Source organism: Hypanus sabinus, unplaced genomic scaffold (assembly GCF_030144855.1).
Source record: "Hypanus sabinus isolate sHypSab1 unplaced genomic scaffold, sHypSab1.hap1 scaffold_43, whole genome shotgun sequence".
Taxonomy (NCBI): Eukaryota; Metazoa; Chordata; class Chondrichthyes; order Myliobatiformes; family Dasyatidae; genus Hypanus; species Hypanus sabinus.
The window spans coordinates 43,697-71,115 of NW_026781307.1; the positions used below are offsets into that span (position 1 = coordinate 43,697).

Genomic DNA, 27,419 nt, shown 5'->3' on the forward strand with positions numbered 1-27,419 from the left:
GTGGTGAGGTTGGGGGGAGGTGGGAGGTGGACTTTCCTCAGCCTTCGCAGAAAAAGTCGAGGCGCTGCTGGGCTTTCTTTGCTGTGGAGCTGGAGTTGAGGGACCAGGTGAGATTCTCCGCCAGCTGAACACCAAAAAGTTTGGTGCTCTCAACGATCTCTACCGAGGAGGGAGGGAGGGAGGGAGGGAGGGTGTGTGTGTGTGTGTGTCGAAAGGGGTAGGGGTCAGGAGCGTTTGAAGAAGCCGTGCTCAGAGTGTGGGTAAGTGTTCGAGTCCGTGCGTGCATCATCCCAGCAGCTGTGTTCGGAGGGCTTCAGGGTCCGTTGCTGTGAATTCCAGGGTCTGCAGATTTCCTCTCGGTTGTCAGAGAGCAGTGCCCGTGCTCTGGGACCGGTCTCTGTCGGTGGGTGGGGGGGGGGGGTGGCCATACGGGTCGTGCTTTGGGATCACGAGGTGTCGCAGGGTATGGGCTTTGCCTTCTGAAGGCTCCGGCGCTGTGTGGCCTGGCAGGACATTGATTTCCCCGACTTCCAACCTCCCTAGATTTGCCCGGCGGCTCCCCGGGGCTGGAGGGGCGGGTCCTCAGCCGGGCGACATGACGGACAGTGGTCGGGACCGATCCCGGGGGAGATCTGCGGGCAGGGGGCGGGACCCCTCTGTGACATCACTCCGGCGCCCCGTCAGTCACGGCTGGAGCCTGCCTTCCCGATGGTGCGTCAGTCCGAGGGGCGGAGCCTAACCGCAGACGCAAGCGTTGGAGCCGGAACTGTGGGCTGAAAGATGGCGGCGCTGGTGGCGGACTACGGCTCGTCGGAGAGCGACGGGGGTTCGGGGTCGGAGTCGGAGCCGGAGCCGGAGGCCGAGGCCGGCGATCCCAGGCCTCCCGGGTAGGTGGGTGTGAGGGGCTGGGGCGGACACGGGGTATCGGTGATAGCTGCAGGACGCTGAGCCCCGGGAGGTGTGGTGAGGGGGTCCCCGTTTTGGGATGAGCAGGAGGAGCGGTTGGAGGGAAGGAAGTCCGAAGTGGGGAGGGAAGGATGAAGGGAGATATCGGAGGAGGAGAAAGTGTGCTTGGGGTGGGTTCTTAGCCAGGGAGAGCCTGAGTTGTTGAAAGTTGGGGTAGGGGCTGGAGATCAGGGAGTCTGCAGAGGAGAGGGGGGGTCTAAACTGGGGGATGGAGGTATGATAAGTCCCTGTGAAGGTAGGGAGGGGGTGGAGGGACGGTGTCGGGGGGGGGGGGGTTTGAAGGCTGAGCTAGGGAGGGTCGCTGTGGGGTTAGCTCTGAGGGAAGGGGAAGGTGCGAGGGAAGTGAAGGTGCGAGTGGGATGTCGGACAGGCTGAGGAAGGAAGCGGAGAGTTTGGAGGGAGGGATGTCTGAAGTTGTTGGGGTGGGGGGGGGGGGTTTCTGTGGAGATACTGTGATATTTTTAAGTGGTAGCCTGATAGTGTTGCGAAATTCGTTGTTTTGTGGCAGGAGTGCAAAACAAGGTCACAAAACAAAGTTGTAACCAAAATAAATAGCTTTTTAAAAAATAAGTTAAGTGCCAAAGAGGAATAAATAGTGAGGCAGACTTCTTGGGCTATTTGGAAATCTGACAGCAGGGTGGGAGGGGGGGAGAAGATTTTCCCACTTGGAGTACTGTGCTCAGTTCTGGTCGCCTCACTACAGGAAGGATGTGGAAGCCATAGAAAGGGTGCAGAGGAGATTTACAAGGACGTTGCCTGGATTGGGGAGCATGCCTATGAGAATAGGTTGAGTGAACTCGGCCTTTTCTCCTTGGAGCGACGGAGGATGAGAGGTGACATGATGCACAAGATGATGAGGGACATTGATCGTGTGGATAGTCAGGCTTTTTCCCAGGGCTGAAATGGCTAACAAGAGGGGCCACAGGTTTAAGGTGCTGGGGAGCAGGTACAGAGGAGATGTCAGGGGTAAGTTTTTTTACTCAGAGAGTGGTGAGTGCGTGGAATGGGCTGCTGGTGACGGTGGTGCAGGAGGATACGTTAGGGTTTTTTTAAGACACTACTGGATAGATACATGGAGCCCAGAAAAACAGAGGGCCAAGGGTAACCTGAGGTAATTTCTAAAGTAAGTACATGTCTGGCATGCCTGATCGGTTAAAAACTCATCAGGGGTGATTGATAAGTTCGTGGCCTAAGGTAGAAGGAAGTGAGTTATTAACTTCAAACTTTCTGCATAATCACAAAGAACTGCACCTGCATGTAAGGAGAGCTGTATAACTCATCTCCTTCTACCCTAGGCCACCAACTTATCAATCACCCCTGCTGTGGACACTTTCTGGAGGTCCAAGATCCGTAGGCTCCACGACCGCTGGACTCGGAGGGGACTGTGTTGAAAAATAAATGCGCTCGGTTTTCTGAAATTGACTCCTTCTACCTTAGGCCATGAACTTATCAATCACCCCATGTACCTGCAGCTTAGAAAGATAGAGGGCTATGCGGTGGGCAAATTCTAAGCTGTCCATACAGTAGGTTACATGGTCAGCACGACATTGTGGGCCTAAGGGCCTGTAGTGTGTCATAGACTTCGGAGTTCTAAAAAAGTAGCTGAGGGGGGTTGGAATTGAAAAAAAACTTTGAGGCCCTGACGTAATCGCCGGGGGGGGGGGGGGGGTCCACGCCGGGAGAACCGGGTGCCATCTCCTTTGGGACGGTGCCCGGCCTGCGTTCACGCGGTCAGTTCCAGATCCGGATTCTGCTCCTGCGCCCTGTGGTCCGGTGATCCAGTCGTGAGCAGCTCGGGAAATCGGATCAGAGCTTGTGGGACGTGGGGGGGCGGGGGGCCATCGCGTTGCGACGGGCGGGTCCCTGGTGGGGTGGGTGAGGGGCCTCAGAGTGGAGCGGGGCGGGTTCGATCGATGGGCGCGGAACTGTTGGCCTGGGGTGGGGGATGTAGCCCCATGATTGGCATCAAAGGGCCGGGCAGCGTTGAAATCGCGCAGCCCACTTTGCCCCCCCCCCCCACCTCAGCCAGAGACGATATCCTTCTGTTCAGGATGGTGGTGAATACTGAGACGTGGGAGAGTCTAAGAGTGACACACAAAATGCTGGGGGAACCCCGGTCCCATCTGGGAGACGTCTGTTCTCTCTTTTCGCAAGGATGCAGCATAAATTCCTCCGGCATTCTGTGCGCGTGCTGCTTTTGAATGTTGGTGGCTCGGGTCGAGGCGTTGGACGCGTCCCGTACCCGGCAGATCGCTTGCGGGCGTTCCGTCACCGGCCGAGACGGAGTTGTTGCTGATTCTCTCCGGGTTCATGTAGCTCAAACCCCGCCCCCCCTACCAGTTCGCTTCCCTCACTCCTGATTGGCTTTCCCCCCTTCGGCCGGCCTTCGAATTCTATTGGCTCGCGTGACCGTGGCTCCCAGGGGGCTCGCGGGCGGTTGGTCGACGGAGTCGTCGGAGGAGGGTCGGGCTTCCGCGAGTCCCCGCGACTGCGTCCCAGTTGGAGCGGCCGGTGTGAGGCCGAGCACGCGAAGGCGAAGGAGGGGCACTGCCAGGGAGAAATGGCAACAGCTGCGGGCCGCGGGCGTCCGCGAGCGGATCGCCAAGGTCGGTGAGCACCGCCTTGCCAGCAGAACAACTGGCCCCACACCCACTCCCTCGCTACCCCGGACAGCCCTTCAAGTGAGGCGACACTCCACCTGCGGGTCTGCTGGGGTCACACACTGTGTCCGGTGCTCCCCATCTGGCCTCCTGTATATTGGTGAGATCCGGTGCAGATTGAGAGACCGCTTCACCCGAAAGAGCGGGAGCTCCCAGTGGCCGCCCGTTTTAATTCCGCTTCCCGTTCCCATTCCGACTCGTCCATCCTTGGCCTCCCCCACTGTCGGGATGAAGCCACACTCAGGTTGAAGGAACAGCACATTATAATCCGTCTGGGTCGCCTCCAACCTGATGGCATGAACATCGATTTCTCAAACTTCCGGTAATGCCCCAAATCACCCCTTCCCCATTCCATATCCCTTTTCCCCTCTGTCACCTCATCTCCTTGCCCACCCACCACCACCCTCTGGTGCTCCTCCCCCCCACTTTTCGCTCTCCCATGGCCTTCTGTCCTCTCCTATCAGACTCCCCCCATCTCTAGTACTGTATCTCGTTCACCAACCAACTTCCCAGCTCTCCTATCAGACTTCTGTCCTCTCCTATCAGACTCCCCCTTCTCCAGTCCTGTATCCCATTCAACAATCACTTCCCAGGTCTCCAATCAGACTTCTGTCCTCTCCTATCAGACTCCCCCTTCTCCAGTCCTGTATCTCATTCACCAATCACTTCTCAGCTCTCCTTTCCAACTTCTGTCCTCTCCTATCAGATTCCACCTTCTCCAGCCCTGTATCTCGTTCACCAATCACTTCCCAGCTCTCCTATCAGACTTCTGTCCTCTCCTATCAGACTCCCCCTTCTCCAGCCCTGTATCTCTTTCACCAACCCACCCACAGCTCTCCTTTCAGACTTCTGTCCTCTCCTATCAGACTCGACCTTCTCCAGCCCTGTATCTCGTTCACCAACTTCCCAGCTCTCTTTTCAGACTTCTGTCCTCTCCTATCAGACTCCCCCTTCTCCAGCCCTGTATCTCATTCACCAATTACTTCCCAGCTCTCCCATCAAACTTCTGTCCTCTCCAATCAGACTCTCCCTTCTCCAGCCCTGTATCTTTCACCAATCCACTTCCCAGCTCTCCTATCAGACTTCTGTCCTCTGCTAACAGACTCCCCCTTCTCCAGTCCAGTATCTCATTCACCAATCACTTCCTAGCTCTCCATTCCTACTTCTGTCCTCTCCTATCAGACTCCACCTTCTCCAGCCCTGTATCTCGTTCACCAATCACTTCCCAGCTCTCCTATCATTCTTCTGTCCTCTCCTATCAGACTCGACCTTCTCCAGTCCTGTATCTCATTCACCAATCACTTCCCAGCTATCCTATCAGACTTCTGTCCTCTCCTATCAGACTCCCCCTTCTCCAGTCCTGTATCCAATTCACCAATCACTTCCCAGCTCTCCTTTCAGACTTCTGTCCTCTCCAATCAGACTCTCCCTTCTCCAGCCCTGTATCTCTTTCACCAACCCACTTCCCAGCTCTCCTATCAGACTTCTGTCCTCTCCTATCAGACTCCCCCTTCTCCAGCCCTGTATCTCGTTCACCAACTTCCCAGCTCTCCTATCAGACTTCTGTCCTCTCCAATCAGACTCTCCCTTCTCCAGCCCTGTATCTTTCACCAACCCACTTCCCAGCTCTCCTATCAGACTTCTGTGCTCTCTTATAAGACTCCACCTTCTCCAGTCCTGTATCTCATTCACCAATCACTTCCCAGCTCTCCTATCAGACTTCTGTCTTCACCTATCACACTCCCCCTTCTCCAGCCCTGTATCTCTTTCACCAATCACTTCCCAGCTCTCCTTTCAGACTTCTGTCCTCTCCAATCAGACTCTCCCTTCTCCAGCCCTGTATCTTTCACCAATTCACTTCCCAGCTCTCCTATCAGACTTCTGTCCTCTGCTAACAGACTCCCCCTTCTCCAGTCCTGTATCCCATTCACCAATCACTTCCCAGCTCTCCTTTCAGACTTGTGTCCTCTCCTATCAGACTACCCCTTCTCCAGTCCTGTATCCCGTTCAACAATCACTTCCCAGCTCTCCCATCAGACTTCTGTCCTCTCCAATCAGACTCTCCCTTCTCCAGCCCTGTATCTTTCACCAATCCACTTCCCAGCTCTCCTATCAGACTTCTGTCCTCTGCTAACAGACTCCCCCTTCTCCAGTCCTGTATCTCGTTCACCAATCACTTCCCAGCTCTCCTATCAGACTTCTGTCCTCTCTTATCAGACTCCCCCTTCTCCAGTCCTGTATCCCATTCACTAATTACTTCCCAGCTCTCCCATCAAACTTCTGTCCTCTCCAATCAGACACTCCCTTCTCCAGCCCTGTATCTTTCACCAATCCACTTCCCAGCTCTCCTATCAGACTTCTGTCCTCTGCTAACAGACTCCCCCTTCTCCAGTCCAGTATCTCATTCACCAATCACTTCCCAGCTCTCCATTCCTACTTCTGTCCTCTCCTATCAGACTCCACCTTCTCCAGCCCTGTATCTCGTTCACCAATCACTTCCCAGCTCTCCTATCATTCTTCTGTCCTCTCCTATCAGACTCGACCTTCTCCAGTCCTGTATCTCATTCACCAATCACTTCCCAGCTCTCCTATCAGACTTCTGTCCTCTCCTATCAGACTCCCCCTTCTCCAGTCCTGTATCCAATTCACCAATCACTTCCCAGCTCTCCTTTCAGACTTCTGTCCTCTCCTATCAGACTCCCCCTTCTCCAGTCCTGTATCTCATTCACCAATCACTTCCCAGCACTCCTTTCCAAATTCTGTCCTCTCCTATCAGATTCCTTCTCCAGCCCTGTATCTCGTTCACCAATCACTTCCCAGCTCTCCTATCAGATGTCTGTCCTCTCCTATCAGACTCGACCTTCTCCAGTCCTGTATCTCATTCAGCAATCACTTCCCAGCTCTCCTATCAGACTTCTGTCCTCTCCTATCAGACTCCCCCTTCTCCAGTCCTGTATCCCATTCACCAATCACTTCCCAGCTCTCCATTCAGACTTCTGTCCTCTCCTACCAGACTACCCCTTCTCTAGTCCTGTATCCCGTTCAACAATCACTTCCCAGCTCTCCCATCAGACTTCTGTCCTCTCCAATCAGACTCTCCCTTCTCCAGTCCTGTATCTCATTCACCAATCACTTCCCAGCTCTCCTATCAGACTTCTGTCCTCTCCTATCAGACTCCCCCTTCTCCAGTCCTGTATCCAATTCACCAATCACTTCCCAGCTCTCCTTTCAGACTTCTGTCCTCTCCTATCAGACTCCCCCTTCTCCAGTCCTGTATCCCGTTCAACAATCACTTCCCAGCTCTCCCATCAGACTTCTGTCCTCTCCAATCAGACTCTCCCTTCTCCAGCCCTGTATCTCTTTCACCAACCCACTTCCCAGCTCTCCTATCAGACTTCTGTCCTCTCCTATCAGACCCCCTTCTCCAGCCCCGAATCTCTTTCACCAATCACTTCCCAGCTCTCCTATCAGACTTCAGTCCTCTCCTATCAGACTCCCCCTTCTCCAGCCCTGTATCTTTCACCAATCCACTTCCCAGCTCTCCTATCAGACTTCTGTCCTCTGCTATCAGACTCCCCCTTCTCCAGTCCTGTATCTCATTCACCAATCACTTCCCAGCTCTCCTATCAGACTTCTGTCCTCTCCAATCAGACTCTCCCTTCTCCAGCCCTGTATCTCTTTCACCAACCTACTTCCCAGCTCTCCTTTCCAACTTCTGTCCTCTCCTATCAGACTTCTGTCCTCTCCTATCAGACTCCCCCTTCTCCAGTCCTGTATCTCATTCACCAATCACTTCCCAGCTCTCCTATCAGACTTCTGTCCTCTCCAATCAGACTCTCCCTTCTCCAGCCCTGTATCTTTCACCAACCCACTTCCCAGCTCTCCTATCAGACTTCTGTCCTCTCTTATCAGACTCCCCCTTCTCCAGTCCTGTATCTCGTTCTCCAATCACTTCCCAGCTCTCCTATCAGACTCCCCCTTCTGCAGTCCTGTATCCCGTTCAACAATCACTTCCCAGCTCTCCCATCAGACTTCTGTCCTCTCCAATCAGACTCTCCCTTCTCCAGCCCTGTATCTCTTTCACCAACCTACTTCCCAGCTCTCCTTTCCAACTTCTGTCCTCTCCTATCAGACTTCTGTCCTCTCCTATCAGACTCCCCCTTCTCCAGCCCTGTATCTTTCACCAACCCACTTCCCAGTTCTCCTATCAGACTTCTGTCCTCTCTTATCAGACTTCACCTTCTCCAGTCCTGTATCTCATTCACCAATCACTTCCCAGCTCTCCTATCAGACTTCTGTCCTCTCCTATCAGACTCCCCCTTCTCCAGTCCTGTATCTCATTCACCAATCACTTCCCAGCTCTCCTTTCCAAATTCTGTCCTCTCCTATCAGATTCCACCTTCTCCAGCCCTGTATCTCGTTCACCAATCCTCTTCCCAGCTCTCCTATCAGACTTCTGTCCTCTGCTATCAGACTCCCCCTTCTCCAGTCCTGTATCTCATTCACCAATCACTTCCCAGCTCTCTTATCAGTCTTCTGTCCTCTCCAATCAGACTCTCCCTTCTCCAGCCCTGTATCTTTCACCAACCCACTTCCCAGCTCTCCTATCAGACTTCTGTCGTCTCTTATCAGACTCCCCCTTCTCCAGTCCTGTATCCCGTTCAACAATCACTTCCCAGCTCTCCCATCAGACTTCTGTCCTCTCCAAACAGACTCTCCTTTCTCCAGCCCTGTATCTCTTTCACCAACCCACTTCCCAGCTCTCCAATCAGACTTCTGTCCTCTCCTATCAGACTCCCCCTTCTCCAGTCCTGTATCCCGTTCAACAATCACTTCCCAGCTCTCCCATCAGACCTCTGTCCTCTCCTATCAGACTCCACCTTCTCCAGCCCTGTATCTCATTCACCAATCACTTCCCAGCTCTCCTATCAGACTTCTGTCCTCTCCTATCAGACTCCCCCTTCTCCAGCGCTGTATCTCGTTCACCAATCACTTCCCAGCTCTCCTATCAAACTTCTGTCCTCTCCTATCAGACTCCCCCTTCTCCAGCCCTGTATCTCATTCACCAATCACTTCCCAGCTCTCCTATCAGACTTCTGTCCTCTCCTATCGGACTCCCCCCTTCTCCAGCCCTGTAACCCGTTCACCAATTACTTCCCAGCTCTCCTATCAGACTTCTATCCTCTCCTATCAGACTCCCCCTTCTCCAGCCCCGAATCTCTTTCACCAATCACTTCCCAGCTCTCCTATCAGACTTCTGTCCTCTCCTATCATACTCCCCCTTCTCCAGCCCTGTATCTCGTTCACCAATCACTTCCCAGCTCTTCTATCACACTGCTGTCCTCTCCTATCAGACTCCCCCTTCTCCAGCCCTGTATCCCGTTCACCAATTACTTCCCAGCTAACAGACTTCTGTCCTCTCCTATCAGACTCCCCCTTCTCCAGCCCTGTATCCCGTTCACCAATTACTTCCCAGCTAACAGACTTCTGTCCTCTCCTATCAGACTCCCCCTTCTCCAGTCCTGTATCCCATTCACCAATCACTTCCCAGCTCTCCTTTCAGACTTCTGTCCTCTCCTATCAGACTACCCCTTCTCCAGTCCTGTATCCCGTTCAACAATCACTTCCCAGCTCTCCCATCAGACTTCTGTCCTCTCCAATCAGACACTCCCTTCTCCAGCCCTGTATCTTTCACCAATCACTTCCCAGCTCTCCATTCAGACTTCTGTCCTCTCCTACCAGACTACCCCTTCTCTAGTCCTGTATCCCGTTCAACAATCACTTCCCAGCTCTCCCATCAGACTTCTGTCCTCTCCAATCAGACTCTCCCTTCTCCATCCCTGTATCTTTCACCAATCCACTTCCCAGCTCTCCTATCAGACTTCTGTCCTCTGCTAACAGACTCCCCCTTCTCCAGCCCTGTATCTCGTTCACCAATCACTTCCCATCTCTCCTATCAGACTTCTGTCCTCTCCTATCAGACTCCCCCTTCTCCAGTCCTTTATCTCGTTCACCAATCACTTCCCAGCTCTCCTATCAGACTTCTGTCCTCTCCTATCAGACTCCCCCTTCTCCAGTCCTTTATCTCGTTCACCAATCACTTCCCAGCTATCAGACTTCTGTCCTCTCCTATCAGATTCCCCCTTCTCCAGTCCTGTATCTCATTCACCAATCACTTCCCAGCTCTCCTATCAGACTTCTGTCCTCTCCCATCAGACTTCTGTCTTCGCCTATGACACTCCCCCTTCTCCAGCCCTGTATATCTTTCACCAATCACTTCCCAGCTCTCCTATCAGACTTCTGTCCTCTCCTATCAGACTCCCCCTTCTCCAGTCCTGTATCCCATTCACCAATCACTTCCCAGCTCTCCTTTCAGACTTCTGTCCTCTCCTATCAGACTCCCCCTTCTGCAGTCCTGTATCCCGTTCAACAATCACTTCCCAGCTCTCCCATCAGACTTCTGTCCTCTCCAATCAGACTCTCCCTTCTCCAGCCCTGTATCTCTTTCACCAACCTACTTCCCAGCTCTCCTTTCCAACTTCTGTCCTCTCCTATCAGACTTCTGTCCTCTCCTATCAGACTCCCCCTTCTCCAGTCCTGTATCTCATTCACCAATCACTTCCCAGCTCTCCTATCAGACTTCTGTCCTCTCCAATCAGACTCTCCCTTCTCCAGCCCTGTATCTTTCACCAACCCACTTCCCAGCTCTCCAATCAGACTTCTGTCCTCTCCAATCAGACTCTCCCTTCTCCAGCCCTGTATCTCTTTCACCAACCCACTTCCCAGCTCTCCTATCAGACTTCTGTCCTCTCCTATCAGACTCCCCCTTCTCCAGCCCTGTATCTCGTTCACCAACTTCCCAGCTCTCCTTTCAGACTTCTGTCCTCTCCAATCAGACTCTCCCTTCTCCTGCCCTGTATCTTTCACCAATCCACTTCCCAGCTCTCCTATCAGACTTCTGTCCTCTGCTAACAGACTCCCCCTTCTCCAGTCCTGTATCCCATTCACCAATCACTTCCCAGCTCTCCTTTCAGACTTCTGTCCTCTCCTATCAGACTACCCCTTCTCCAGTCCTGTATCCCTTTCAACAATCACTTCCCAGCTCTCCCATCAGACTTCTGTCCTCTCCAATCAGACTCTCCCTTCTCCAGCCCTGTATCTCTTTCACCAACCCACTTCCCAGCTCTCCTATCAGACTTCTGTCCTCTCCTATCAGACTCCCCCTTCTCCAGCCCCGAATCTCTTTCACCAATCACTTCCCAGCTCTCCTATCAGACTTCTGTCTTCGCCTATCACACTCCCCCTTCTCCAGTCCTGTATCCCGTTCAACAATCACTTCCCAGCTCTCCCATCAGACTTCTGTCCTCTCCAATCAGACTCTCCCTTCTCCAGCCCTGTATCTCTTTCACCAACCCACTTCCCAGCTCTCCTATCAGACTTCTGTCCTCTCCTATCAGACTCCCCCTTCTCCAGCCCCGAATCTCTTTCACCAATCACTTCCCAGCTCTCCTATCAGACTTCAGTCCTCTCCTATCAGACTCCCCCTTCTCCAGCCCTGTATCTTTCACCAATCCACTTCCCAGCTCTCCTATCAGACTTCTGTCCTCTGCTATCAGACTCCCCCTTCTCCAGTCCTGTATCTTATTCACCAATCACTTCCCAGCTCTCCTATCAGACTTCTGTCCTCTCCAATCAGACTCTCCCTTCTCCAGCCCTGTATCTTTCACCAACCCACTTCCCAGCTCTCCTATCAGACTTCTGTCCTCTCTTATCAGACTCCCCCTTCTCCAGTCCTGTATCCCGTTCAACAATTAATTCCCAGCTCTCCTATCAGACTTCTGTCCTCTCCTATCAGACTCCCCCTTCTCCAGCCCTGTATCTCGTTCACCAACTTCCCAGCTCTCCTATCAGACTTCTGTCCTCTCCAATCAGACTCTCCCTTCTCCAGCCCTGTATCCCATTCAACAATCACTTCCCAGCACTCCTTTCCAAATTCTGTCCTCTCCTATCAGATTCCTTCTCCAGCCCTGTATCTCGTTCACCAATCACTTCCCAGCTCTCCTATCAGATGTCTGTCCTCTCCTATCAGACTCGACCTTCTCCAGTCCTGTATCTCATTCAGCAATCACTTCCCAGCTCTCCTATCAGACTTCTGTCCTCTCCTATCAGACTCCCCCTTCTCCAGTACTGTATCCCATTCACCAATCACTTCCCAGCTCTCCATTCAGACTTCTGTCCTCTCCTATCAGACTACCCCTTCTCTAGTCCTGTATCCCGTTCAACAATCACTTCCCAGCTCTCCCATCAGACTTCTGTCCTCTCCAATCAGACTCTCCCTTCTCCAGTCCTGTATCTCATTCACCAATCACTTCCCAGCTCTCCTATCAGACTTCTGTCCTCTCCTATCAGACTCCCCCTTCTCCAGTCCTGTATCCAATTCACCAATCACTTCCCAGCTCTCCTTTCAGACTTCTGTCCTCTCCTATCAGACTCCCCCTTCTCCAGTCCTGTATCCCGTTCAACAATCACTTCCCAGCTCTCCCATCAGACTTCTGTCCTCTCCAATCAGACTCTCCCTTCTCCAGCCCTGTATCTCTTTCACCAACCCACTTCCCAGCTCTCCTATCAGACTTCTGTCCTCTCCTATCAGACCCCCTTCTCCAGCCCCGAATCTCTTTCACCAATCACTTCCCAGCTCTCCTATCAGACTTCAGTCCTCTCCTATCAGACTCCCCCTTCTCCAGCCCTGTATCTTTCACCAATCCACTTCCCAGCTCTCCTATCAGACTTCTGTCCTCTGCTATCAGACTCCCCCTTCTCCAGTCCTGTATCTCATTCACCAATCACTTCCCAGCTCTCCTATCAGACTTCTGTCCTCTGCTAACAGACTCCCCCTTCTCCAGTCCTGTATCCCATTCACCAATCACTTCCCAGCTCTCCTTTCCAACTTCTGTCCTCTCCTATCAGACTTCTGTCCTCTCCTATCAGACTCCCCCTTCTCCAGTCCTGTATCTCATTCACCAATCACTTCCCAGCTCTCCTATCAGACTTCTGTCCTCTCCAATCAGACTCTCCCTTCTCCAGCCCTGTATCTTTCACCAACCCACTTCCCAGCTCTCCTATCAGACTTCTGTCCTCTCTTATCAGACTCCCCCTTCTCCAGTCCTGTATCTCGTTCTCCAATCACTTCCCAGCTCTCCTATCAGACTCCCCCTTCTGCAGTCCTGTATCCCGTTCAACAATCACTTCCCAGCTCTCCCATCAGACTTCTGTCCTCTCCAATCAGACTCTCCCTTCTCCAGCCCTGTATCTCTTTCACCAACCTACTTCCCAGCTCTCCTTTCCAACTTCTGTCCTCTCCTATCAGACTTCTGTCCTCTCCTATCAGACTCCCCCTTCTCCAGCCCTGTATCTTTCACCAACCCACTTCCCAGTTCTCCTATCAGACTTCTGTCCTCTCTTATCAGACTTCACCTTCTCCAGTCCTGTATCTCATTCACCAATCACTTCCCAGCTCTCCTATCAGACTTCTGTCCTCTCCTATCAGACTCCCCCTTCTCCAGTCCTGTATCTCATTCACCAATCACTTCCCAGCTCTCCTTTCCAAATTCTGTCCTCTCCTATCAGATTCCACCTTCTCCAGCCCTGTATCTCGTTCACCAATCCTCTTCCCAGCTCTCCTATCAGACTTCTGTCCTCTGCTATCAGACTCCCCCTTCTCCAGTCCTGTATCTCATTCACCAATCACTTCCCAGCTCTCCTATCAGACTTCTGTCCTCTCCAATCAGACTCTCCCTTCTCCAGCCCTGTATCTTTCACCAACCCACTTCCCAGCTCTCCTATCAGACTTCTGTCGTCTCTTATCAGACTCCCCCTTCTCCAGTCCTGTATCCCGTTCAACAATCACTTCCCAGCTCTCCCATCAGACTTCTGTCCTCTCCAAACAGACTCTCCTTTCTCCAGCCCTGTATCTCTTTCACCAACCCACTTCCCAGCTCTCCAATCAGACTTCTGTCCTCTCCTATCAGACTCCCCCTTCTCCAGTCCTGTATCCCGTTCAACAATCACTTCCCAGCTCTCCCATCAGACCTCTGTCCTCTCCTATCAGACTCCACCTTCTCCAGCCCTGTATCTCATTCACCAATCACTTCCCAGCTCTCCTATCAGACTTCTGTCCTCTCCTATCAGACTCCCCCTTCTCCAGCGCTGTATCTCGTTCACCAATCACTTCCCAGCTCTCCTATCAAACTTCTGTCCTCTCCTATCAGACTCCCCCTTCTCCAGCCCTGTATCTCATTCACCAATCACTTCCCAGCTCTCCTATCAGACTTCTGTCCTCTCCTATCGGACTCCCCCCTTCTCCAGCCCTGTAACCCGTTCACCAATTACTTCCCAGCTCTCCTATCAGACTTCTATCCTCTCCTATCAGACTCCCCCTTCTCCAGCCCCGAATCTCTTTCACCAATCACTTCCCAGCTCTCCTATCAGACTTCTGTCCTCTCCTATCAGACTCCCCCTTCTCCAGCCCTGTATCTCGTTCACCAATCACTTCCCAGCTCTTCTATCACACTGCTGTCCTCTCCTATCAGACTCCCCCTTCTCCAGCCCTGTATCCCGTTCACCAATTACTTCCCAGCTAACAGACTTCTGTCCTCTCCTATCAGACTCCCCCTTCTCCAGCCCTGTATCCCGTTCACCAATTACTTCCCAGCTAACAGACTTCTGTCCTCTCCTATCAGACTCCCCCTTCTCCAGTCCTGTATCCCATTCACCAATCACTTCCCAGCTCTCCTTTCAGACTTCTGTCCTCTCCTATCAGACTACCCCTTCTCCAGTCCTGTATCCCGTTCAACAATCACTTCCCAGCTCTCCCATCAGACTTCTGTCCTCTCCAATCAGACTCTCCCTTCTCCAGCCCTGTATCTTTCACCAATCACTTCCCAGCTCTCCTATCAGACTTCTGTCCTCTCTTATCAGACTCCCCCTTCTCCAGTCCTGTATCCCATTCACTAATTACTTCCCAGCTCTCCCATCAAACTTCTGTCCTCTCCAATCAGACTCTCCCTTCTCCAGCCCTGTATCTTTCACCAATCCACTTCCCAGCTCTCCTATCATACTTCTGTCCTCTGCTAACAGACTCCCCCTTCTCCAGTCCAGTATCTCATTCACCAATCACTTACCAGCTCTCCATTCCTACTTCTGTCCTCTCCTATCAGACTCCACCTTCTCCAGCCCTGTATCTCGTTCACCAATCACTTCCCAGCTCTCCTATCATTCTTCTGTCCTCTCCTATCAGACTCGACCTTCTCCAGTCCTGTATCTCATTCACCAATCACTTCCCAGCTCTCCTATCAGACTTCTGTCCTCTCCTATCAGACTCCCCCTTCTCCAGTCCTGTATCCAATTCACCAATCACTTCCCAGCTCTCCTTTCAGACTTCTGTCCTCTCCTATCAGACTCCCCCTTCTCCAGTCCTGTATCCCATTCACCAATCACTTCCCAGCTCTCCATTCAGACTTCTGTCCTCTCCAATCAGACTACCCCTTCTCCAGTCCTGTATCCCGTTCAACAATCACTTCCCAGCTCTCCCATCAGACTTCTGTCCTCTCCAATCAGACTCTCCCTTCTCCAGTCCTTTATCTCGTTCACCAATCACTTCCCAGCTCTCCTATCAGACTTCTGTCCTCTCCTATCAGACTCCCCCTTCTCCAGTCCTTTATCTCGTTCACCAATCACTTCCCAGCTATCAGACTTCTGTCCTCTCCTATCAGACTTCCCCTTCTCCAGCCCTGTATCTCGTTCACCAACTTCCCAGCTCTCTTATCAGACTTCTGTCCTCTCCTATCAGACTCCCCCTTCTCCAGTCCTGTATCTCATTCACCAATCACTTCCCAGCTCTCCTATCAGACTTCTGTCCTCTCCCATCAGACTTCTGTCTTCGCCTATGACACTCCCCCTTCTCCAGCCCTGTATATCTTTCACCAATCACTTCCCAGCTCTCCTATCAGACTTCTGTCCTCTCCTATCAGACTCCCCCTTCTCCAGTCCTGTATCCCATTCACCAATCACTTCCCAGCTCTCCTTTCAGACTTCTGTCCTTTCCTATCAGACTCCCGCTTCTCCAGTCCTGTATCCCATTCACCAATCACTTCCCAGCTCTCCTTTCAGACTTCTGTCCTCTCCTATCAGACTCCCCCTTCTGCAGTCCTGTATCCCGTTCAACAATCACTTCCCAGCTCTCCCATCAGACTTCTGTCCTCTCCAATCAGACTCTCCCTTCTCCAGCCCTGTATCTCTTTCACCAACCTACTTCCCAGCTCTCCTTTCCAACTTCTGTCCTCTCCTATCAGACTTCTGTCCTCTCCTATCAGACTCCCCCTTCTCCAGTCCTGTATCTCATTCACCAATCACTTCCCAGCTCTCCTATCAGACTTCTGTCCTCTCCAATCAGACTCTCCCTTCTCCAGCCCTGTATCTTTCACCAACCCACTTCCCAGCTCTCCTATCAGACTTCTGTCGTCTCTTATCAGACTCCCCCTTCTCCAGTCCTGTATCCCGTTCAACAATCACTTCCCAGCTCTCCCATCAGACTTCTGTCCTCTCCAAACAGACTCTCCTTTCTCCAGCCCTGTATCTCTTTCACCAACCCACTTCCCAGCTCTCCAATCAGACTTCTGTCCTCTCCTATCAGACTCCCCCTTCTCCAGTCCTGTATCCCGTTCAACAATCACTTCCCAGCTCTCCCATCAGACCTCTGTCCTCTCCTATCAGACTCCCCCTTCTCCAGTCCTGTATCCCGTTCAACAATTACTTCCCAGCTAACAGACTTCTGTCCTCTCCTATCAGACTCCCCCTTCTCCAGCCCTGTATCCCGTTCACCAATTACTTCCCAGCTAACAGACTTCTGTCCTCTCCTATCAGACTCCCCCTTCTCCAGTCCTGTATCCCATTCACCAATCACTTCCCAGCTCTCCTTTCAGACTTCTGTCCTCTCCTATCAGACTACCCCTTCTCCAGTCCTGTATCCCGTTCAACAATCACTTCCCAGCTCTCCCATCAGACTTCTGTCCTCTCCAATCAGACTCTCCCTTCTCCAGCCCTGTATCTTTCACCAATCACTTCCCAGCTCTCCTATCAGACTTCTGTCCTCTCTTATCAGACTCCCCCTTCTCCAGTCCTGTATCCCATTCACTAATTACTTCCCAGCTCTCCCATCAAACTTCTGTCCTCTCCAATCAGACTCTCCCTTCTCCAGCCCTGTATCTTTCACCAATCCACTTCCCAGCTCTCCTATCATACTTCTGTCCTCTGCTAACAGACTCCCCCTTCTCCAGTCCAGTATCTCATTCACCAATCACTTACCAGCTCTCCATTCCTACTTCTGTCCTCTCCTATCAGACTCCACCTTCTCCAGCCCTGTATCTCGTTCACCAATCACTTCCCAGCTCTCCTATCATTCTTCTGTCCTCTCCTATCAGACTCGACCTTCTCCAGTCCTGTATCTCATTCACCAATCACTTCCCAGCTCTCCTATCAGACTTCTGTCCTCTCCTATCAGACTCCCCCTTCTCCAGTCCTGTATCCAATTCACCAATCACTTCCCAGCTCTCCTTTCAGACTTCTGTCCTCTCCTATCAGACTCCCCCTTCTCCAGTCCTGTATCCCATTCACCAATCACTTCCCAGCTCTCCATTCAGACTTCTGTCCTCTCCAATCAGACTACCCCTTCTCCAGTCCTGTATCCCGTTCAACAATCACTTCCCAGCTCTCCCATCAGACTTCTGTCCTCTCCAATCAGACTCTCCCTTCTCCAGTCCTTTATCTCGTTCACCAATCACTTCCCAGCTCTCCTATCAGACTTCTGTCCTCTCCTATCAGACTCCCCCTTCTCCAGTCCTTTATCTCGTTCACCAATCACTTCCCAGCTATCAGACTTCTGTCCTCTCCTATCAGACTTCCCCTTCTCCAGCCCTGTATCTCGTTCACCAACTTCCCAGCTCTCTTATCAGACTTCTGTCCTCTCCTATCAGACTCCCCCTTCTCCAGTCCTGTATCTCATTCACCAATCACTTCCCAGCTCTCCTATCAGACTTCTGTCCTCTCCCATCAGACTTCTGTCTTCGCCTATGACACTCCCCCTTCTCCAGCCCTGTATATCTTTCACCAATCACTTCCCAGCTCTCCTATCAGACTTCTGTCCTCTCCTATCAGACTCCCCCTTCTCCAGTCCTGTATCCCATTCACCAATCACTTCCCAGCTCTCCTTTCAGACTTCTGTCCTTTCCTATCAGACTCCCGCTTCTCCAGTCCTGTATCCCATTCACCAATCACTTCCCAGCTCTCCTTTCAGACTTCTGTCCTCTCCTATCAGACTCCCCCTTCTGCAGTCCTGTATCCCGTTCAACAATCACTTCCCAGCTCTCCCATCAGACTTCTGTCCTCTCCAATCAGACTCTCCCTTCTCCAGCCCTGTATCTCTTTCACCAACCTACTTCCCAGCTCTCCTTTCCAACTTCTGTCCTCTCCTATCAGACTTCTGTCCTCTCCTATCAGACTCCCCCTTCTCCAGTCCTGTATCTCATTCACCAATCACTTCCCAGCTCTCCTATCAGACTTCTGTCCTCTCCAATCAGACTCTCCCTTCTCCAGCCCTGTATCTTTCACCAACCCACTTCCCAGCTCTCCTATCAGACTTCTGTCGTCTCTTATCAGACTCCCCCTTCTCCAGTCCTGTATCCCGTTCAACAATCACTTCCCAGCTCTCCCATCAGACTTCTGTCCTCTCCAAACAGACTCTCCTTTCTCCAGCCCTGTATCTCTTTCACCAACCCACTTCCCAGCTCTCCAATCAGACTTCTGTCCTCTCCTATCAGACTCCCCCTTCTCCAGTCCTGTATCCCGTTCAACAATCACTTCCCAGCTCTCCCATCAGACCTCTGTCCTCTCCTATCAGACTCCCCCTTCTTCAGCCCTGTATCTCTTTCACCAACCCACTTCCCAGCTCTCCTATCAGACTTCTGTCCTCTCCTATCAGACTCCCCCTTCTCCAGCGCTGTATCTCGTTCACCAATCACTTCCCAGCTCTCCTATCATACTTCTGTCCTCTCCTATCAGACTCCCCCTTCTCCAGCCCTGTATCTCATTCACCAATCACTTCCCAGCTCTCCTATCAGACTTCTGTCCTCTCCTATCGGACTCCCCCCTTCTCCAGCCCTGTAACCCGTTCACCAATTACTTCCCAGCTCTCCTATCAGACTTCTGTCCTCTCCTATCAGACTCCCCCTTCTCCAGCCCTGTATCTTTCACCAATCCACTTCCCAGCTCTCCTATCAGACTTCTGTCCTCTGCTATCAGACTCCCCCTTCTCCAGTCCTGTATCTCATTCACCAATCACTTCCCAGCTCTCCTATCAGACTTCTGTCCTCTCCAATCAGACTCTCCCTTCTCCAGCCCTGTATCTTTCACCAACCCACTTCCCAGCTCTCCTATCAGACTTCTGTCCTCTCTTATCAGACTCCCCCTTCTCCAGTCCTGTATCCCGTTCAACAATTAATTCCCAGCTCTCCTATCAGACTTCTGTCCTCTCCTATCAGACTCCCCCTTCTCCAGCCCTGTATCTCGTTCACCAACTTCCCAGCTCTCCTATCAGACTTCTGTCCTCTCCAATCAGACTCTCCCTTCTCCAGCCCTGTATCCCATTCAACAATCACTTCCCAGCTCTCCTTTCCAAATTCTGTCCTCTCCTATCAGATTCCACCTTCTCCAGCCCTGTATCTCGTTCACAAATCACTTCCCAGCTCTCCTATCAGATGTCTGTCCTCTCCTATCAGACTCGACCTTCTCCAGTCCTGTATCTCATTCACCAATCACTTCCCAGCTCTCCATTCAGACTTTTGTCCTCTCCTATCAGACTACCCCTTCTCCAGTCCTGTATCCCGTTCAACAATCACTTCCCAGCTCTCCCATCAGACTTCTGTCCTCTCCAATCAGACTCTCCCTTCTCCAGTCCTTTATCTCGTTCACCAATCACTTCCCAGCTCTCCTATCAGACTTCTGTCCTCTCCTATCAGACTCCCCCTTCTCCAGTCCTTTATCTCGTTCACCAATCACTTCCCAGCTATCAGACTTCTGTCCTCTCCTATCAGACTTCTGTCTTCGCCTATGACACTCCCCCTTCTCCAGCCCTGTATCTCGTTCACCAACTTCCCAGCTCTCTTATCAGACTTCTGTCCTCTCCTATCAGACTCCCCCTTCTCCAGTCCTGTATCTCATTCACCAATCACTTCCCAGCTCTCCTATCAGACTTCTGTCCTCTCCCATCAGACTTCTGTCTTCGCCTATGACACTCCCCCTTCTCCAGCCCTGTATATCTTTCACCAATCACTTCCCAGCTCTCCTATCAGACTTCTGTCCTCTCCTATCAGACTCCCCCTTCTCCAGTCCTGTATCCCATTCACCAATCACTTCCCAGCTCTCCTTTCAGACTTCTGTCCTCTCCTATCAGACTCCCCCTTCTGCAGTCCTGTATCCCGTTCAACAATCACTTCACAGCTCTCCTATCAGACTTCTGTCCTCTCCAATCAGACTCTCCCTTCTCCAGCCCTGTATCTTTCACCAACCCACTTCCCAGCTCTCCTATCAGACTTCTGTCCTCTCTTATCAGACTCCCCCTTCTCCAGTCCTGTATCCCGTTCAACAATTAATTCCCAGCTCTCCTATCAGACTTCTGTCCTCTCCTATCAGACTCCCCCTTCTCCAGCCCTGTATCTCGTTCACCAACTTCCCAGCTCTCCTATCAGACTTCTGTCCTCTCCAATCAGACTCTCCCTTCTCCAGCCCTGTATCCCATTCAACAATCACTTCCCAGCTCTCCTTTCCAAATTCTGTCCTCTCCTATCAGATTCCACCTTCTCCAGCCCTGTATCTCGTTCACCAATCACTTCCCAGCTCTCCTATCAGATGTCTGTCCTCTCCTATCAGACTCGACCTTCTCCAGTCCTGTATCTCATTCACCAATCACTTCCCAGCTCTCCTATCAGACTTCTGTCCTCTCCTATCAGACTCCCCCTTCTCCAGTCCTGTATCCCATTCACCAATCACTTCCCAGCTCTCCATTCAGACTTTTGTCCTCTCCTATCAGACTACCCCTTCTCCAGTCCTGTATCCCGTTCAACAATCACTTCCCAGCTCTCCCATCAGACTTCTGTCCTCTCCAATCAGACTCTCCCTTCTCCAGTCCTTTATCTCGTTCACCAATCACTTCCCAGCTCTCCTATCAGACTTCTGTCCTCTCCAATCAGACTCTCCCTTCTCCAGCCCTGTATCTTTCACCAACCCACTTCCCAGCTCTCCTATCAGACTTCTGTCGTCTCTTATCAGACTCCCCCTTCTCCAGTCCTGTATCCCGTTCAACAATCACTTCCCAGCTCTCCCATCAGACTTCTGTCCTCTCCAAACAGACTCTCCTTTCTCCAGCCCTGTATCTCTTTCACCAACCCACTTCCCAGCTCTCCAATCAGACTTCTGTCCTCTCCTATCAGACTCCCCCTTCTCCAGTCCTGTATCCCGTTCAACAATCACTTCCCAGCTCTCCCATCAGACCTCTGTCCTCTCCTATCAGACTCCCCCTTCTTCAGCCCTGTATCTCTTTCACCAACCCACTTCCCAGCTCTCCTATCAGACTTCTGTCCTCTCCTATCAGACTCCCCCTTCTCCAGCGCTGTATCTCGTTCACCAATCACTTCCCAGCTCTCCTATCATACTTCTGTCCTCTCCTATCAGACTCCCCCTTCTCCAGCCCTGTATCTCATTCACCAATCACTTCCCAGCTCTCCTATCAGACTTCTGTCCTCTCCTATCGGACTCCCCCCTTCTCCAGCCCTGTAACCCGTTCACCAATTACTTCCCAGCTCTCCTATCAGACTTCTGTCCTCTCCTATCAGACTCCCCCTTCTCCAGCCCTGTATCTTTCACCAATCCACTTCCCAGCTCTCCTATCAGACTTCTGTCCTCTGCTATCAGACTCCCCCTTCTCCAGTCCTGTATCTCATTCACCAATCACTTCCCAGCTCTCCTATCAGACTTCTGTCCTCTCCAATCAGACTCTCCCTTCTCCAGCCCTGTATCTTTCACCAACCCACTTCCCAGCTCTCCTATCAGACTTCTGTCCTCTCTTATCAGACTCCCCCTTCTCCAGTCCTGTATCCCGTTCAACAATTAATTCCCAGCTCTCCTATCAGACTTCTGTCCTCTCCTATCAGACTCCCCCGTCTCCAGCCCTGTATCTCGTTCACCAACTTCCCAGCTCTCCTATCAGACTTCTGTCCTCTCCAATCAGACTCTCCCTTCTCCAGCCCTGTATCCCATTCAACAATCACTTCCCAGCTCTCCTTTCCAAATTCTGTCCTCTCCTATCAGATTCCACCTTCTCCAGCCCTGTATCTCGTTCACCAATCACTTCCCAGCTCTCCTATCAGATGTCTGTCCTCTCCTATCAGACTCGACCTTCTCCAGTCCTGTATCTCATTCACCAATCACTTCCCAGCTCTCCATTCAGACTTTTGTCCTCTCCTATCAGACTACCCCTTCTCCAGTCCTGTATCCCGTTCAACAATCACTTCCCAGCTCTCCCATCAGACTTCTGTCCTCTCCAATCAGACTCTCCCTTCTCCAGTCCTTTATCTCGTTCACCAATCACTTCCCAGCTCTCCTATCAGACTTCTGTCCTCTCCTATCAGACTCCCCCTTCTCCAGTCCTTTATCTCGTTCACCAATCACTTCCCAGCTATCAGACTTCTGTCCTCTCCTATCAGACTTCTGTCTTCGCCTATGACACTCCCCCTTCTCCAGCCCTGTATCTCGTTCACCAACTTCCCAGCTCTCTTATCAGACTTCTGTCCTATCCTATCAGACTCCCCCTTCTCCAGTCCTGTATCTCATTCACCAATCACTTCCCAGCTCTCCTATCAGACTTCTGTCCTCTCCCATCAGACTTCTGTCTTCGCCTATGACACTCCCCCTTCTCCAGCCCTGTATATCTTTCACCAATCACTTCCCAGCTCTCCTATCAGACTTCTGTCCTCTCCTATCAGACTCCCCCTTCTCCAGTCCTGTATCCCATTCACCAATCACTTCCCAGCTCTCCTTTCAGACTTCTGTCCTCTCCTATCAGACTCCCCCTTCTGCAGTCCTGTATCCCGTTCAACAATCACTTCACAGCTCTCCTATCAGACTTCTGTCCTCTCCAATCAGACTCTCCCTTCTCCAGCCCTGTATCTTTCACCAACCCACTTCCCAGCTCTCCTATCAGACTTCTGTCCTCTCTTATCAGACTCCCCCTTCTCCAGTCCTGTATCCCGTTCAACAATTAATTCCCAGCTCTCCTATCAGACTTCTGTCCTCTCCTATCAGACTCCCCCTTCTCCAGCCCTGTATCTCGTTCACCAACTTCCCAGCTCTCCTATCAGACTTCTGTCCTCTCCAATCAGACTCTCCCTTCTCCAGCCCTGTATCCCATTCAACAATCACTTCCCAGCTCTCCTTTCCAAATTCTGTCCTCTCCTATCAGATTCCACCTTCACCAGCCCTGTATCTCGTTCACCAATCACTTCCCAGCTCTCCTATCAGATGTCTGTCCTCTCCTATCAGACTCGACCTTCTCCAGTCCTGTATCTCATTCACCAATCACTTCCCAGCTCTCCTATCAGACTTCTGTCCTCTCCTATCAGACTCCCCCTTCTCCAGTCCTGTATCCCATTCACCAATCACTTCCCAGCTCTCCATTCAGACTTTTGTCCTCTCCTATCAGACTACCCCTTCTCCAGTCCTGTATCCCGTTCAACAATCACTTCCCAGCTCTCCTTTCAGACTTCTGTCCTCTCCTATCAGACTCCCCCTTCTCCAGTCCTTTATCTCGTTCACCAATCACTTCCCAGCTATCAGACTTCTGTCCTCTCCTATCAGACTTCCCCTTCTCCAGCCCTGTATCTCGTTCACCAACTTCCCAGCTCTCTTATCAGACTTCTGTCCTCTCCTATCAGACTCCCCCTTCTCCAGTCCTGTATCTCATTCACCAATCACTTCCCAGCTCTCCTATCAGACTTCTGTCCTCTCCCATCAGACTTCTGTCTTCGCCTATGACACTCCCCCTTCTCCAGCCCTGTATATCTTTCACCAATCACTTCCCAGCGCTCCTATCAGACTTCTGTCCTCTCCTATCAGACTCCCCCTTCTCCAGTCCTGTATCCCATTCACCAATCACTTCCCAGCTCTCCTTTCAGACTTCTGTCCTCTCCTATCAGACTCCCCCTTCTGCAGTCCTGTATCCCGTTCAACAATCACTTCACAGCTCTCCCATCAGACTTCTGTCCTCTCCAATCAGACTCTCCCTTCTCCAGCCCTGTATCTCTTTCACCAACCTACTTCCCAGCTCTCCTTTCCAACTTCTGTCCTCTCCTATCAGACTTCTGTCCACTCCTATCAGACTCCCCCTTCTCCAGCCCTGTATCTTTCACCAACCCACTTCCCAGTTCTCCTATCAGACTTCTGTCCTCTCTTATCAGACTTCACCTTCTCCAGTCCTGTATCTCATTCACCAATCACTTCCCAGCTCTCCTATCAGACTTCTGTCCTCTCCTATCAGACTCCCCCTTCTCCAGTCCTGTATCTCATTCACCAATCACTTCCCAGCTCTCCTTTCCAAATTCTGTCCTCTCCTATCAGATTCCACCTTCTCCAGCCCTGTATCTCGTTCACCAATCCTCTTCCCAGCTCTCCTATCAGACTTCTGTCCTCTGCTATCAGACTCCCCCTTCTCCAGTCCTGTATCTCATTCACCAATTACTTCCCAGCTCTCCTATCAGACTTCTGTCCTCTCCAATCAGACTCTCCCTTCTCCAGCCCTGTATCTTTCACCAACCCACTTCCCAGCTCTCCTATCAGACTTCTGTCGTCTCTTATCAGACTCCCCCTTCTCCAGTCCTGTATCCCGTTCAACAATCACTTCCCAGCTCTCCCATCAGACTTCTGTCCTCTCCAAACAGACTCTCCTTTCTCCAGCCCTGTATCTCTTTCACCAACCCACTTCCCAGCTCTCCAATCAGACTTCTGTCCTCTCCTATCAGACTCCCCCTTCTCCAGTCCTGTATCCCGTTCAACAATCACTTCCCAGCTCTCCCATCAGACCTCTGTCCTCTCCTATCAGACTCCCCCTTCTTCAGCCCTGTATCTCTTTCACCAACCCACTTCCCAGCTCTCCTATCAGACTTCTGTACTCTCCTATCAGACTCCACCTTCTCCAGCCCTGTATCTCATTCACCAATCACTTCCCAGCTCTCCTATCAGACTTCTGTCCTCTCCTATCAGACTCCCCCTTCTCCAGCGCTGTATCTCGTTCACCAATCACTTCCCAGCTCTCCTATCATACTTCTGTCCTCTCCTATCAGACTCCCCCTTCTCCAGCCCTGTATCTCATTCACCAATCACTTCCCAGCTCTCCTATCAGACTTCTGTCCTCTCCTATCGGACTCCCCCCTTCTCCAGCCCTGTAACCCGTTCACCAATTACTTCCCAGCTCTCCTATCAGACTTCTGTCCTCTCCTATCAGACTCCCCCTTCTCCAGCCCCGAATCTCTTTCACCAATCACTTCCCAGCTCTCCTATCAGACTTCTGTCCACTCCTATCAGACTCCCCCTTCTCCAGCCCTGTATCTCGTTCACCAATTACTTCCCAGCTCTCCTATCAGACTTCTGTCCTCTCCTATCAGACTCCCCCTTCTCCAGCCCCGAATCTCTTTCACCAATTACTTCCCAGCTAACAGACTTCTGTCCTCTCCTATCAGACTCCCCCTTCTCCAGCCCTGTATCCCGTTCACCAATTACTTCCCAGCTAACAGACTTCTGTCCTCTCCTATCAGACTCCCCCTTCTCCAGTCCTGTATCCCATTCACCAATCACTTCCCAGCTCTCCTTTCAGACTTCTGTCCTCTCCTATCAGACTACCCCTTCTCCAGTCCTGTATCCCGTTCAACAATCACTTCCCAGCTCTCCCATCAGACTTCTGTCCTCTCCAATCAGACTCTCCCTTCTCCAGCCCTGTATCTTTCACCAATCCACTTCCCAGCTCTCCTATCAGACTTCTGTCCTCTGCTAACAGACTCCCCCTTCTCCAGTCCTGTATCCCATTCACCAATCACTTCCCAGCTCTCCTATCAGACTTCTGTCCTCTCTTATCAGACTCCCCCTTCTCCAGTCCTGTATCCCATTAACTAATTACTTCCCAGCTCTCCCATCAAACTTCTGTCCTCTCCAATCAGACTCTCCCTTCTCCAGCCCTGTATCTTTCACCAATCCACTTCCCAGCTCTCCTATCAGACTTCTGTCCTCTGCTAACAGACTCCCCCTTCTCCAGTCCAGTATCTCATTCACCAATCACTTCCCAGCTCTCCATTCCTACTTCTGTCCTCTCCTATCAGACTCCACCTTCTCCAGCCCTGTATCTCGTTCACCAATCACTTCCCAGCTCTCCTATCAGACTTCTGTCCTCACCTATCAGACTACCCCTTCTCCAGTCCTGTATCCCGTTCAACAATCACTTCCCAGCTCTCCCATCAGACTTCTGTCCTCTCCAATCAGACTCTCCCTTCTCCAGTCCTTTATCTCGTTCACCAATCACTTCCCAGCTCTCCTATCAGACTTCTGTCCTCTCCTATCGGACTCCCCCCTTCTCCAGCCCTGTAACCCGTTCACCAATTACTTCCCAGCTCTCCTATCAGACTTCTGTCCTCTCCCATCAGACTTCTGTCTTCGCCTATGACACTCCCCCTTCTCCAGCCCTGTATATCTTTCACCAATCACTTCCCAGCTCTCCTATCAGACTTCTGTCCTCTCCTATCAGACTCCCCCTTCTCCAGTCCTGTATCCCATTCACCAATCACTTCCCAGCTCTCCTTTCAGACTTCTGTCCTTTCCTATCAGACTCCCGCTTCTCCAGTCCTGTATCCCATTCACCAATCACTTCCCAGCTCTCCTTTCAGACTTCTGTCCTCTCCTATCAGACTCCACCTTCTCCAGTCCTGTATCCCGTTCAACAATCACTTCCCAGCTCTCCCATCAGACTTCTGTCCTCTCCAATCAGACTCTCCCTTCTCCAGCCCTGTATCTCTTTCACCAACCTACTTCCCAGCTCTCCTTTCCAACTTCTGTCCTCTCCTATCAGACTTCTGTCCTCTACTATCAGACTCCCCCTTCTCCAGCCCTGTATCTTTCACCAACCCACTTCCCAGTTCTCCTATCAGACTTCTGTCCTCTCCTATCAGACTCCCCCTTCTCCAGTCCTGTATCTCATTCACCAATCACTTCCCAGCTCTCCTTTCCAAATTCTGTCCTCTCCTATCAGATTCCACCTTCTCCAGCCCTGTATCTCGTTCACCAATCCTCTTCCCAGCTCTCCTATCAGACTTCTGTCGTCTCTTATCAGACTCCCCCTTCTCCAGTCCTGTATCCCGTTCAACAATCACTTCCCAGCTCTCCCATCAGACTTCTGTCCTCTCCAAACAGACTCTCCTTTCTTCAGCCCTGTATCTCTTTCACCAACCCACTTCCCAGCTCTTCAATCAGACTTCTGTCCTCTCCTATCACACTCCCCCTTCTCCAGTCCTGTATCCCGTTCAACAATCACTTCCCAGCTCTCCCATCAGACCTCTGTCCTCTCCTATCAGACTCCCCCTTCTTCAGCCCTGTATCTCTTTCACCAACCCACTTCCCAGCTCTCCTATCAGACTTCTGTACTCTCCT

The 27,419-nt window shown here is 51.8% G+C and overlaps 1 protein-coding gene across 1 annotated transcript in view; it reads left to right on the forward strand.

The window, feature by feature from the left end:
* Positions 1-717: 717 nt before the first annotated feature.
* si:ch211-113e8.11 (translation initiation factor IF-2) overlaps positions 718-27,419 on the forward strand; it is a 53,274-nt gene continuing 26,572 nt past the window's right edge. The window contains exon 1 of the mRNA XM_059961303.1: positions 718-887. Coding sequence (XP_059817286.1) covers positions 781-887 — 107 coding nt within the window. The 5' untranslated portion in view covers positions 718-780. The remainder of the gene's footprint in view (positions 888-27,419) is intronic.